The 13,480-nt window shown below is 50.8% G+C and overlaps 1 protein-coding gene across 1 annotated transcript in view; it reads left to right on the plus strand.

Moving 5' to 3' along the window:
• TIMP2 (TIMP metallopeptidase inhibitor 2) overlaps positions 1–1,952 on the plus strand; it is a 45,140-nt gene extending 43,188 nt beyond the window's left edge. Inside the window, 2 exon segments of the mRNA NM_001003082.1 lie at positions 191–315; positions 1,754–1,952. Of these exon segments, the coding sequence (NP_001003082.1) occupies positions 191–315; positions 1,754–1,951 (323 nt within the window). The 3' untranslated portion in view covers position 1,952.
• Positions 1,953–13,480: the final 11,528 nt, after the last annotated feature.

Raw genomic sequence — 13,480 nt, forward strand, 5'->3', positions numbered from 1 at the left:
TGCAGGTGCATCCTGAGGTGCTGAGGGTCAGGGCTTCACATGGAAATCTTGGCGGGGCTGCTGCTCAGCGCACAACACACGGTGTCATGGGCAATGAACCTCCACGCACCCAAGCTGCACTTGGGTGCCGGAGGTCGGCAGGAGGAGGACCCGTATCTTGTGCTGAGCTGGGTGATCCCTGTCTCCTCAGGAAAGGCCGAGGGGAACGGCAAGATGCACATCACCCTTTGTGACTTCATCGTGCCCTGGGACACCCTGAGCAGCACCCAGAAGAAGAGTCTGAACCATAGGTACCAGATGGGCTGTGAGTGCAAGGTAAGCTGGTACCACCCGCCTCTGGGCTTTACCTCATCACCTCCTTCTCCAGGAGGACTGCCGGGCTTTCCAGGGCCTCTCAGGCCCTGGGGTCCTCAGGACAGGGCTCTGGGGAGGGACGGCCTCTCCACAGCCAGGAGCCCCGAGGAGGCATGCCCCTGTAGATGGATATTTGGGAGGTCAGGGGCATCTGGCCTTGTGGCCAGTAGCTCCTGGGAAGGAGACCTTCCCGGGGGAGGAATTTTTTGGAGAGGACAGGGTGCTGTGAGTACTCTTTACAGATGCACAAGTGCAAAGACTTGAGTGCCTTGGGAAAGAACATCCCAGCCCGAGGGCCAGTGTTCCAGCCATATCCAGGCCCTGGGGCCACGGAGAACCCTGACACCCCACCTCCTTCTTACAAACAGCCTGGAGGGGTGCCTGGGTGCCTCAGTCTCAGGCCATGATCTCGGGGTCCTGGGATCAAGCCCCACGTTGGGCTCCCTGCTCCGTGGGGAGTCTGCTTGTCCCACTCCCTGTGCCCCTGCTCGTGTTCCCCCCTCAAATAAATAGATTAAAATGTCCCAGAGGTCGTGCTAAGCAGTTAGAGCAGCACCAACATTAAGTGCAGCTGTAGGCAGAAGGATCTCCAGGGCCCCAGGCCTGGGTCCTCTCTCTCCCGCCGCCCGAGCCTCGGGCCCCAGCAGGAAGCACCACCAGGCACCAGGGTGCCTCTGTCCCTGGAAGTGGGTCTGGGGCCGGAAGGCTGCAGGGACTGGCTTCTGCTGATGGGCGCTGCTCACGCAGCCCTCGTGCTAGCGCTGGCACATCATCACGAGCCAGTCCCTCGGCTCATTCAAAGTGAGAATTGTGACCTACAGCCACATGGACGTGGAGCAAAGTCCTCCGTGTCCAACGTGCAATCAAAACGAGCTCCTCCCTGCCCCTCTTGTGGACTTGGTTCCTCCGCAGAGATGCTACTTGCCGATCCCCTCAAAGCCCATGCATATGCTTCAGGGAAAGATACCAACCTTTTCATTTGGAACCCAGCTCCAGGGAATTTCAGACCCTCTGTGGTGGTGGGGGGGAGGGCAGCACTGAAGCCTTTGCTCAGGCTCAGGGATGGTAGACCAGATGGCCCAGAGCAGAGGGGCACCTACAGTGGGTGTGGGTGCGGGGGCTACTGCCCAGGGGTCCTCCTGGCCCTGCCCCCTCCCAGGTAGGCTGCCTGCTGCTGTTTAGAGAGGAGGGGGCGCTCAGGAAAGGCTGCGGATGGAGCAGTTGACTCGAGCCCCCACTCCCCGCCGCCACCCCTGCCCCCCGCCTCTGCGCTCATGTGGTCATTCATTTAACAAACTGCCCTTGAACATCTTTGCGGGGCATGTGGCTAGGCTCTGGAGATGCCCCCTTGAGTGGCCTCGGTCCCTGACCGAATCCGCCTCCGTGTCCGTCTTCCTAGATCACGCGCTGCCCCATGATCCCGTGCTACATCTCGTCTCCGGATGAGTGCCTCTGGATGGACTGGGTCACGGAGAAGAGCATCAACGGGCATCAGGCCAAGTTCTTCGCCTGCATCAAGAGAAGCGACGGCTCCTGTGCATGGTACCGCGGAGCAGCACCCCCCAAGCAGGAGTTTCTCGATATTGAGGACCCGTAAGCAGGCCAACAGCACCCCTTTGGCCAACGGAAAAGCCTCCAAGAGTTTAGACTGGTCCAGCTCTGACATCCCTTCCCGGAAACAGCATGAATAAAACAGTCATCCAAGTGGGTCTAAATTAGTATGATTCTCCTCTTACCCCCACCTCCCTTTGAAACATGGCCGTGGGCCCTCACCCCAACTGCCGGCCTGGGCGGTGTGTGTCCCAGGCTTCCATCCTTGGGTGCAGGCAGGGCTGGGGCGCACGGGCCCAGCCCCAGCCCTGACACTGTCACAAACACTGAGCAGGTCGCACATGGGCGTCCCCCAGGCCTGGTCAGGGCAGAGCCTGGAAATGTGCATTTTGCAGAAAATTTTGAGGGTCGTTGCAAGACTGTGTAGCAGGCCTACCAGGTCCCTTTCATCTTGAGAGGGGCAAGTCCCTCGTTTCCTGCAGCTTCCACACCTCTGGCCCTAGGGTGGCAGGCCCTGCCCCTTGCAAGTGCCCCTGTCTCCTCTGTGCTCCTCGTGGACTCCCGGTACCTGTGACTCCCATAAATACAGAAGCAGCCCTGGACCAGTGGTGGGCTCTCGGAGGAGCCGCGGTTAATCCTGTTAATCAGCAGAATCGCAGTGGGAGCCACGCTCCAGGGCCTCGTATGAAGTGGGTGACATGTTTCAGCTTCAGCCAAGTCCTTCCAGTGCCCCCACCACATGCCCTGACACTGGGGGAGTCTATGGCATTCCGCCCTGAGGGCAGACATTTGGGGGGGACGCTTGGCTCCCCTTGCAGTTTACTCCCAGGCTTCTGAAGTCATTTTGGCTTGCTCCTCCTTCTGCCATCAGGCTTCCAGATGAGTTGCACACGCTGGCTTTGCAAGGGGTTGCGTGTGGCCAGCGGCCTGGGCTGGCTGTGCCCTGTTTGCACATCCAGGGGCCATTGAAAACTGGGTCTTGCTGTGCCCCCCAACGCACCTCAGAGCCCCTCCCTCCAAGACGGACGGTCACTGTGCTGGGCATGGATTTCTGTGAGTGAAGTTAGCTGGGCATGTTGTGAAGTCTTACCTAGGAAGGGAAAAACGGGGAGGTAGGCGAGTTCGATGGATCTCTCTCTGGGCCTCCCGGATGCTGTGGCCAACATCCCGTTGTTTGAAAGAGGAATTCTCAGTTGTTGTATGAACCCAAGCTCCAGGTGTACCAACCTCCATGTATATTTGTCACATTAAGATCTCTTGGTCATAAAACATCATAGGGGGACTAGAGAACCTGTTGTTTTATCCTAAATGTGGTTTTCTGCTGCAAGTAAAATGGAGGTTGATGCAGGCAGAAATCTGTCAGTAACGAAAATCTTTTTCTTCCTACTTGTAAAGATAAACTCTTGTGAGTTTTTCTTGCATGTCGGGCAAACACACCTGTACACGAGCACGTGCGCACGCACACGCTGCAACCCAAGTCTGTCCGCCTGTGAGTGGTCCTTCTGCAGAATGCTTCCAAAGTCACCATGTTCTCAGTGTTGCTCTGTTCAGCGGTGACCCCAAAGCACCTGTAAGACTCCTGACCCCCAAGTGGCGTGTGAGCCCCCATGCCTGCCGGGACCTGGTCAGTGTAGATTTTGATGACTTCCCTCTCTTGGGCAGACTAGGAGAAAATCCAGGAATTAGCCCCCGCTTCCAGGGTGTTTTCATGCTGTACAGTGATAGAAAGTTTGTAAGATGTCATAATGGACCAGTCCACGTGATTTCAGTATATACAAGATCACCAGACCCCTCCAATCAATATAACACCCCACCCCCGTTTGCTTCCTGTATGGTGTTATCATATGTAACATTTACTCCTGTTTCTGCTGATTTTTTTTTAATGTTTCAGTTTGTTTCTGACATCTGTTGTAATCATTCCTGTGCTGTGTTTTTTTATTACCCTTGGTAGGCATTAGACTTGCACTTTTTTTTTTTTTTTTTTTTTTTTTTTTAAGGTTTCTGCATCGTGGAAGCATTTGACCCAGAATGGAAAGCAGGGCATGGTAGCTAGCCTATGATGGTGGATTCCTTCAGATGTTTTCTTTCCTTCTTTGAGTATGGTTGCTTTTTCCATCTGCTACCTTTTGTTCTCTGGTTCAAATCATTACAGAGTAAAGGGTCTTTGAGTTGGTCGGTTCCAAAAGATGGCCTTTATACTCAATCCACACACATTGGTCTTCTAGCCATGCTGAGCAGAAAACAAAAACAGAAACAGAAAAACCAAGATGAAGTGCCCAGTGGCAGCCAAGAGACAAAGCCACTCAAATACCGTCAGAGTAAACCATTGCAACGTGCATGTAGTGGAAGAAGGCTCTCCATTCGGCATTGTTTAATTTATATGTTATGTTCTACGCACTGCTCGTTCCTCCCTCCATTCTTGTCTTCATGCAAGCAACTCAAAATATTTAAAATGAAGTTTACATTGTAGTTATTTTCAAACCTTTGCTTGTTAAGTATTAAGAAATATCGGACTTGCTGCCATAATTTAAAGCTTTGTTTGATTGTGTTTGTTTTTGCTTGGGTTGTTTTTTTGTTTTGTTTTGTTTTGTTTTGTTTTAACTTTTGGGCAATGTGTTTTTGCTGGAATATGAAGTCTGAGACCTTCCTGTGCTGGGAAGACGTGAGAGCTGTTGAACGTTGACAAGCAGACTGCGCATGTCTCCGATGCTTTGTATCATTCTTGAGTGATCGCTCGGTCAATGGACAATAAACAGTATTATATCAAGAACGCTGGCTCTGTCTGGGTGGCTATATCCGACGTCCTAGCTTAAGAACTGAGCACCTCAAAAAAAATAATAAAAATTAAAAAATAAAAATAAATAAAAATAAAAAGAACTGAGCACCTCCAGAGGAGCCTGTCCCGTGGAGGTGGCGACGTGTGTCCCGGAGAAGGAGAGGCTCTGGGTGCTTTGGGGAGAACGTGGGAAAGTGCAGCAGAGAGAGGGGGCGGGCAACCGGGAACGTGGTTTTCTTAGATCGGCCAAGAGGAGAGCGCATGTGACAGGGGCCCCTTTGTTCATTTGGCACGTGCATCTCACTTTCTGTCCTGGAGCGTTCCCGGCACACAAACCTAGGAAAGCAGAGCCCTGTGCCCATCGTGCATCTCTAACACTATGCAATTCATGGTCCTCGTCTTCCTTCTTTGCTGACACCCTCACCCCACACAGCCCGCCCAAGGTTACCGCAAAGGGGAATTCCAGACATGAAACTACTATCAGTAAATGTTTCAGTCCATATCTTTTAAAAATAATAACTATTTAAAAAAAAACTTCCAAAAAATAAAAAAATTAAAAACCATAAAATAAAAGTAAATAAATAAATAATAAAAAATAATAAAATAAAATAAAATAAAATAACACTTCCAGGGCTCCTGGCTGGTTCAGTTGGTAGAGCATGGGACTCTTGATCTCAGGGGCTGTGGGTTCGAGCCCTATCTTGGGTACAAAGATTACTAAAAAATTTTTTTTAAAACCTACAACATTTCCAAAATACTTTTATCGCACCTTAAAAATGTCATTAGGATCCATTGGTGTCTAGTCAGTGTTGACATCTCTTCCATGCTTTATGATGGTCCACTGGCTTGAATCAGGACCCTAATAAGGGCTGTACATTGCATTTGCTCTCGAGGTTCTGTTTTCTACAGGTTTTCCTCCTCTCCTCCTCTTAAGCTGGGAAAGACGGCCCCGTCATAACCTAAACTTGAACCAAGTCTCACGTCGCTTCAGGTCACCATAAAAAAACTCTTTAAAGGTCTGTTTGAATACTTCCTCACCCCCTGGGCCATTTGTGGATTCGTCACATCAGGGACACACCAGAAGGTTGGTGTTTCCCATTTAATGCAGCTGCTACCCGGTCAGCAGGAACAAGCTTCTGGATGCCTTTGTGAGGCCACAGAGAGGCTAGTAGGGGACAAAGTTTGCATTGATGCCTGTATCACTAAACATTAAATGTCATGCATTTCCTATCACCTATGGCAGAAATGTTTGGCCTGTTTTTTCCACCTGCTCAATGAGGGAAACGGTTGAGCCACATGTCAGAAGAGTGCTATCAAAACCCTCTGTGCTGTGTAAATACCCTTGCCTGGCATTTGTGCTCCTCCGGGCCTGTAGGCCCCATGGGGTCCTAGCAAACAATGCTCAGACGACTGCTACCGATGTCATTTATTTTATGTAATTGAGGTCAAATGTGACTTCTGAAAAACACTTCTCATTATGGAAATTTTCAAATATATAAAGAAATGCAGAGAGTGAGCTAACAAACTCCATGCACCTATGACCCCATTATTATCCGAATTTTCTCTGTCTTTGCAAACAATTTTGAATTGGTTTGAGGGCCCACTTACAGGGTGAGCAGACTGTTGCAGATGCTCCAGACACCATTATTCCCATCCTCAGGCTCACTCATTCTGTGAAAGGAATGTGAATGGGGGACTGGGGTCCGAACCCCCAACAGACACATGAGGGTTTGCAGCAACAGATACTGCAGAATCCAATGTGAAAAGGCCCCGGGGCAGCCACCAGGACTGGTTAAAACATCGAGAAGTTTGGGTAGCACTAGCTTTTCCCTGTTAATTGTTTTTTTTTTTTTTTTAAGATTTTATTTATTCATGAGAGACACACACAGAGAGGCAGAGACACAGGCAGAGGGAGAAACACGCTCCCTGTGGGGAGCCCCATGTGGGACTCGATCCCGGGACCCCGAGGTCACACCCTGGGCTGAAGGTGGCGCTAAACCGCTGAGCCACCCGGGCACCCCTTCCCTCCTAATTGTTAATGGGTATGTTCAACTGATCTAACTTAACGAAACAGGGGAGCCGCAGATATTTTTCTGGGGTCAGTTTTATTATGGACAACCTTCTGCTACCACAGATCTTACAGTAAGACTTTGAAACTCCTGTATGAACAGGTTCTATCTTTAGCCTTGGGTTCGAGCTCAGAGCTGACCCGCAGCTCGCCTTGTCGCGCCCAGTTGCTGTGAGTCCTCTGCAGCGAAAGCAGCGCTTTGATTTGGGGACACCATCGGCTCCAACAGCAGATTTCCTCGTTCAGGAAACAAACTGTGAAAGAAAAAAGACTCAAACACGGTTCTGTCCATTTTTCATTTCCTAACAACCAGAAGGAATATTCCTTCCCAGGTAAATGAAACAAAAACGTGAGGCAAGTCCAAATCTGAGTCTGCAAAATGGTGGGGTGTCAGGTGGGAGCCCATAGCAGAGAAAGAGCAAGTGCTCAAGAGAGTTTGAGGATGGGATCCAAGACGGGGTCCAGAGGCAATGCTGCATACGTGACCTGGAAATAAAGAGGAAGGTTTAATTTTTATTTTTAGGCCACCCAACATGTTTTGCTTTACCCCTTCAAGCCACCTTGGTGGGGAGTTGTGGGGCACCAGGTGCAAGACTCCAGCCAGGGAGGCTCAACAGAGACCTTGTCCCCGTGGTTTTTATTGGGTGCTGGTCATGCAGGCACCCTCTCCCCAGCGTGTAGCAAAATTCCAGCCTCCCAGCAGGAGAGCAGGTGCTCAGCATAAACATTTGAGGCACAGGATCCATTCTTTTTTTGTTTTTGTTGTTTTAAATAGGCTCCACACCAACATGGGGCTTGAACTCACAACCTCAAGATCAAGCATCATATGTTCCATAGTTACTGAGCCAGCCAGGTGCCCCAGGATCCATTCTTACCAGAGAATGGGGGAACCCTCCCGAAATCCAAGTTCCCAGACACTAACCCTGGACCTGGGCCCTCGAGAGAGAGCGGTCCTGGGCCTGCCGCCTGCCATGGGAGTCTTGCAGGACAGACAGCCTCTGGCCTGGGCCCCACTGGGGTCTGTACCCCCTCCTCCCCAGGCCGGCCCTGACACGGCAGGAACAGTCGACTTGGGCCTGCTCTGTGTGCCTCCCTGGGCGCCTGCGGACTTTGGAGGCTCCAATGCAAGGTGGTGCTGGGATTTTATTTTTTATTTTATTTATGATAGTCACACAAAGAGAGAGAGAGAGAGGCAGAGACATAGGCAGAGGGAGAAGCAGGCTCCATGCACCGAGAGCCCGACGTGGGACTCGGTCCCGGGTCTCCAGGATTGCGCCCTGGGCCAAAGGCAGGCACCAAACCACTGTGCCACCCAGGGATCCCGGTGCTGGGATTTTAAAGAGAAAGTCTTGGACTCTCTTGAAAAATGTATGCAATCTAGTCCTGAGGCCAGACAGGGATACGTGCCTTGCTTCAAAAAGAACAGTTACAGCACTGTGCAAAGTAACACTGCGTCCCAGAGAACAGCTAGTGGGACCTAAGAAAGGGAACGAAACCCAAAAGAATGAAGTGAGGGGTAGTGGGGTTGACTTTTGGGGGAAGGAGGTAGTTTGTGGCAAGGAGGAGAAGGGGTCATGAGGACAGTGGGGTACCAGCGGCCTCTATAAAGGTTCGAGCTGGATTTCGGTGTCAGCATTTGGGGGGAACTATCCCTACACACACAGAGAAAATACACACCTGTGCATTTATGCTGGCTTCGTGTTTTTTTTTGGGGGGGGGTTTGGGGGGTTTTGTTTGTTTTTATTTTTATTATTCATTTATTTATTACCTTTTTTTTTGAGATTTTATTTATTTATTCATGAGAGACACACAGAGAGGCAGAGACACAGGCAGAGGAAGAAGTAGGCTCCCTGCAGGGACCCTGATGTGGTACTCGATTCCTGGACCCAGGATCACACCCTGAGCCGAAGGCACATGCTCAACCACAGAGCCACCCAGGCATCCCTTTGTTTTGTTTTTAATTTTTTTAGTTTTTTTTTTAGAGAGAGAAAACTGCCTTGGGAGGGGAGGAGGAGGCAAGCGAGTGGCCAGCACAGGAATTTAAGGCCTGTCGGCTATTTTTTGGCCAAACCACCAAACACATTCATGAAAAAGTAAGTTTTGTGGGTCAAATTCCATCGCAGCCCATCCATAGTCCAAGGAGAGAAGGTCTAATACGGCTTTGGGAACCTGTCATGTGGCTTTTCCTTGGTGAGTGCAGCCAGAGGAGGGTTTGGCAGTTTCTAGAAACGGGAAATTGTTAGGGTTGTGTAGGCCCAGCCGGAGCGACTCATAGGAACCAAACTCACAACAACAGATGTAAAAATCAGAATTATTAATTTACAGTTAGAGGGCAGCCAGGGGGGCCCAGCGGTTTAGTGCTGCCTTCAGCCCAGGGCATGATCTTGGAGAACTGGGATCGAGTCCCCCATCGGGCTCCCTACATGGAGCCTGCTTCTCCCTCTGCCTGTGTCTCTGCCTCTCTCTCTCTCTCTCTGTCTCTCTTGAATAAACAAAATAAATAAAAACTTTAAAAAAATCATTTACAGGGATCCCTGGGTGGCGCAGCGATTTAGCACCTGCCTTTGGCCCAGGGCGTGAACCTGGAGACCCGGGATCGAATCCCACATCGGGCTCCTGGTGCATGGAGCCTGCTTCTCCCTCTGCCTATGTCTCTGCCTCTCTCTCTCTCTCTCTCTCTGTGACTATCATAAATAAATAAAAATAATAATAATAAAAACTAGAAGTTTCAATTTAAAAAAAATCATTTACAGTTAGAGATACGATTTAGGTCTCTCCAGAAATTAGCACGAATCTTTGGCCAGCCACAGGTGACTTCGGGGCAACTGTACTGTTAATCTGTTAATGCACATTATTTCTTTTTTTCTTTTTTTTTTAAGATTTATTTATTTATTCATGAGAGACACAGAGAGCAAGGCAGAGACACAGGCAGAGGGAGAAGCAGGCTCCCTGCAGGGGGCCCGTTGCGGGACTTGATCCCAGGACCCCAGGATCATGGCCTGAGCTGAAGGCACTCAACCACTGAGTCACCCAGGTGCCTCCGCCTTGGTTTTGAGACTACTATTATTTTATCTTCAATGTTTCTCTACTTTTTTCCTTCTAGGATTTAGAGATTATTCCATTGTCTTATCTTAAGCACTTTATTTTCTGTTTGGTTGGGTTTCAGAGATATTCATGCATAGTGTACCTTCAATGCACCAGGCTCAGGGACACTAAGACGCGTGAGACATCCTCAGAGCTTTACCAGTGGTCACGGAGGAGGGGGCAGCCTAGAGAGCATTCCAATTGAATGTGTAAGTGGAATGTGCAGCTGGCCCAAGGCAACAGCAACCTAATGGCAGGGATGGAGGGAATCCAGGAAGACTTCCTGGAGGAAGTAGTGTCTGGGAAGTTTGTAGACGGGCTAGTGGGGAAAGGGAATTTAGGCCAAAGACCAGCATGAGCCTGGAGCAAAGATACCCTGACTAGGGTCTAGGGGTCATTTGGATTTAGCTCTGCGAGGGGATCCAGGGCAGGGAGTGGCGGGGGAATGAGGAAGAAAAAGCAGGCAAGGAGCCAGCCTCCAGGGGCCATTAGAGACCATGCTAAGGAGAGCCTTGCTTTCCCATTAGCTTCGGGGAGTGGGGAAGTGTCCAGACAGGTGTGCAGTGTTTTCAGGTGGGCCTTTTAAATATATTATTTTTTTTAAGATTCTATTTATTCATGACACACACACACACACACACACACACACACACACACAGATAGAGGGAGAAGCAGGCTCCTTGTGGGGAGTTCAATAGGGGACTTGATCCCAGGACCTCAGGATCATGCCCTGAGTGGAAGGCAGATGCTCCACTGCTGAGCCACCCAGGTGTCCCTAAATATATTATTCTATTTGGTGGTTCAAGCAATGGATTTGGCCATTCCAGTAATGCAGGTGAAGATGGGGAGGCGCTCCATTTGGGCAATTAGATGGAGGGAAGAGAGTGGTTTGAGGAATATTTGAGAAGTAAAATTAGCAAAATTTGTTGATGGATGATTTACATGGGGTGAGGGAAAGAGAGGAGACCAGGATGCTGGCCAGGAAGGTGGATGTTGGGTTGCTGTCTGTTAGCACCCTGGGTCCAATCAGAAACACCGAAACCACTCTGTACAGCCTTTATTATTTTTTTAAAGATTTTATTTATTTATTCATGAGAGATACAGAGAGAGAGAGGCAGAGACACAGGCAGAGGGAGAAGCAGGCTCCATGCAGGGAGCCTGATGCGGAACTCGATCCTGAGGCTCCAGGATCATGCCCTGGGCCAAAGGCAGACGCCCAATCGCTGAGCCACCCAGGCACCCCTCTGTACAGCCTTTAAAACAGAGGGGATTAATACAGGGATTGGTTGCATCCTGATGGAAACTGACTAGAAAACAACAGGCAGCTGTTAGCACTTCTAGGATGGAGGGGCAGGGGCAGGAGGCTGCCCTACAAGAGCCCAGGGAGAGACGGTTGGGGGAGGAGGAGGCTGGGAGCACAGCGCACCTCTCTGGCTGAAGCCAGAAACTCCATTCCAAGCAGAAGAGGAGGGAGAGAAAGGTCCTGCTTCTCCTTTCCTTTGCCCTCCAGTCTCACCAGTGACCTCTAGTGGCCAGACAGACATTCCTGGACACCAGGGTGCCTGGAAACTGGGAAAGGGCAAGGATTTGGTCTAAGCTCCAGCACAGCAACCCAAGTGGGCAACAGGGCAGAGAGAGGCAGCTTAGGGGAGGGGGTGATGCACCTGTTTCCTGGCATGGTGAGTTGGAAGTGCCTGTGGATCCTGCAGGGAGATGACCAGCAGGCGGGCACTTACTGGACCCAGCATTCCAAAGATCAGGGGGAGAGAGATCTGCATCTGTGTAATCTTTTTTTTTTTTTTTTTTTTAGATTTTATTGATTTATTCATGAGACAAAGAGACAGAAGCAGAGACATAGGCAGATGGAGAAGCAGGTTCCATGCAGGGAGCCCGATCCAGGCCTCGATCCCGGGACTCCAGGATCACACCCTGGACCGAAGGTGGCACTAAACCTCTGAGCCACCCAGGCTGCCCTGCACATGTGTAATTTACTGGACTCCAGGCATAGAGTGGTGAGAGCCATAGCAATGGACCTGCTCATGGGGTGTTTGTTACTTAAAAGAAACATTTTTCCCCCAAAATGGTTGTATCATTTATACTCCCAGCAGGTTTATTTTTTTTAAAGATTTTTTAAAAATTTATTCATAGAGAGAGAGAGGGCCAGAGACATAGGCAGAGGGTGAAGCAGGCTCCATACAGGAAGCCTGACATGGGACTCGATCCCAGTATCTCCAGGTTCACACCCCAGGCTACAGGCGGCACTAAACCACTGAACCACCGGGACTGCCCCTCCCAGCAGGTTTAGAGTCTACCTGCTTCATATTCTCTCCAACACGTAGTCTTTTTAATTTCAGGTGTTCCCGTGGGCGTGAAATATCCCTTGGTATGGTTTTAATTTGCATTTCTCCGGTAACCTTTGGGATTAAGCACTTTAGGAAAGGTCCACCTGCACATACCTCAAGGAGACTCCACTCTGCAGCTTCTTTGAGAGAATCTGCAGGAGGAGTCAGGGTGGGAGGCGTGTGGGTGGCCAACAGCTCCGCCCAACGTCCAGGTCTCATGATAACATTCTTTTCTTTTTTTTAAAGATTTTATTTATTTATTCATGAGAGACAGAGACACAGACAGAGGGAGAAGCAGGCTCCATACATGGAGCCCGATGTGGGACTCGATCCTGGGTCTCCAGGATCATGCCCAGGCTGAAGGCAGGCACCAAACCTCTGAGCCACCCAGGCTGCCCTCATGATAACATTCTCAAGCAGAATGGAGGGCCTTTCAGGCAATTCATTTGTCAACTCAGAAGAATGTTGGGGTTCCTCTGAGGGCCTGAGTTACAGGTGTGCACCTGGGGCCGGCCAAACTCAGGCTGAAACCCTCCCATCACTGCTTGCTTGCAGGGATCAGGCACACTCATTTTTTTTTCCATCTGTAACGTGGCAACAGTATCTTTTTGTGGGTTTGCCATGAGGATTAAAGCATATACTGTAGGCAAAGCAGTGGGGAGTGTCAGCTCAGCAATGGAAACAAACGTCTTCGGTTTTGGGCCGGAGCTCGCCTTTCCTCCACTGTCCAGGAAACCCAGGCCTAGGGTCGTTAACTGTCCAGAGCAACCTGCTAATTAGGGCAGCACTGGGATAAAACCCAAGTCTCCTCATTCCCCTGCCAGTGGCCACCCCTTCCAACCTGCCCCCACACTTTGTCACTGATAAACGCGTTATCAGGCATGAGGGCTGGTTTTGTTGGAATCCTTGTCTCCGGCCGGGACGGGCTGGCACCAGGAATAAATCTCAGTCTGAAGCTCTTGGGGGCTGGACTCTCCCAGGCTCGGTCTCAGGCTCCTACCGCATCCTTTCTGCCTGCTTGTCTTTTTCAGGACACCGGAACCCACGGAGCCCGCAGAGGGTGAAAGTCCCCTCACACCTCCTGCGGCTCTGCACCCCATCCCGCCTGCAGGGGCAGCGGCACCCGCCGCAGCAGGCCCTGCACCCCGTCCCATCTGCAGGGGCAGCGGCAGCGGCACCCGGTGCAGGCAGGCTCTGCACCCCGTCCCCGCCTGCAGGGGCAGCGGCACCCGCTGCAGCAGGCCCTGCACCCCATCCCATCTGCAGGGGCAGCGGCACCCGGTGCAGGCAGGCTCTGCACCCCGT

The sequence above is a fragment of the Canis lupus genome, chromosome 9 (assembly GCF_011100685.1).
Source record: "Canis lupus familiaris isolate Mischka breed German Shepherd chromosome 9, alternate assembly UU_Cfam_GSD_1.0, whole genome shotgun sequence".
In the NCBI taxonomy this organism is placed as follows: domain Eukaryota; kingdom Metazoa; phylum Chordata; class Mammalia; order Carnivora; family Canidae; genus Canis; species Canis lupus.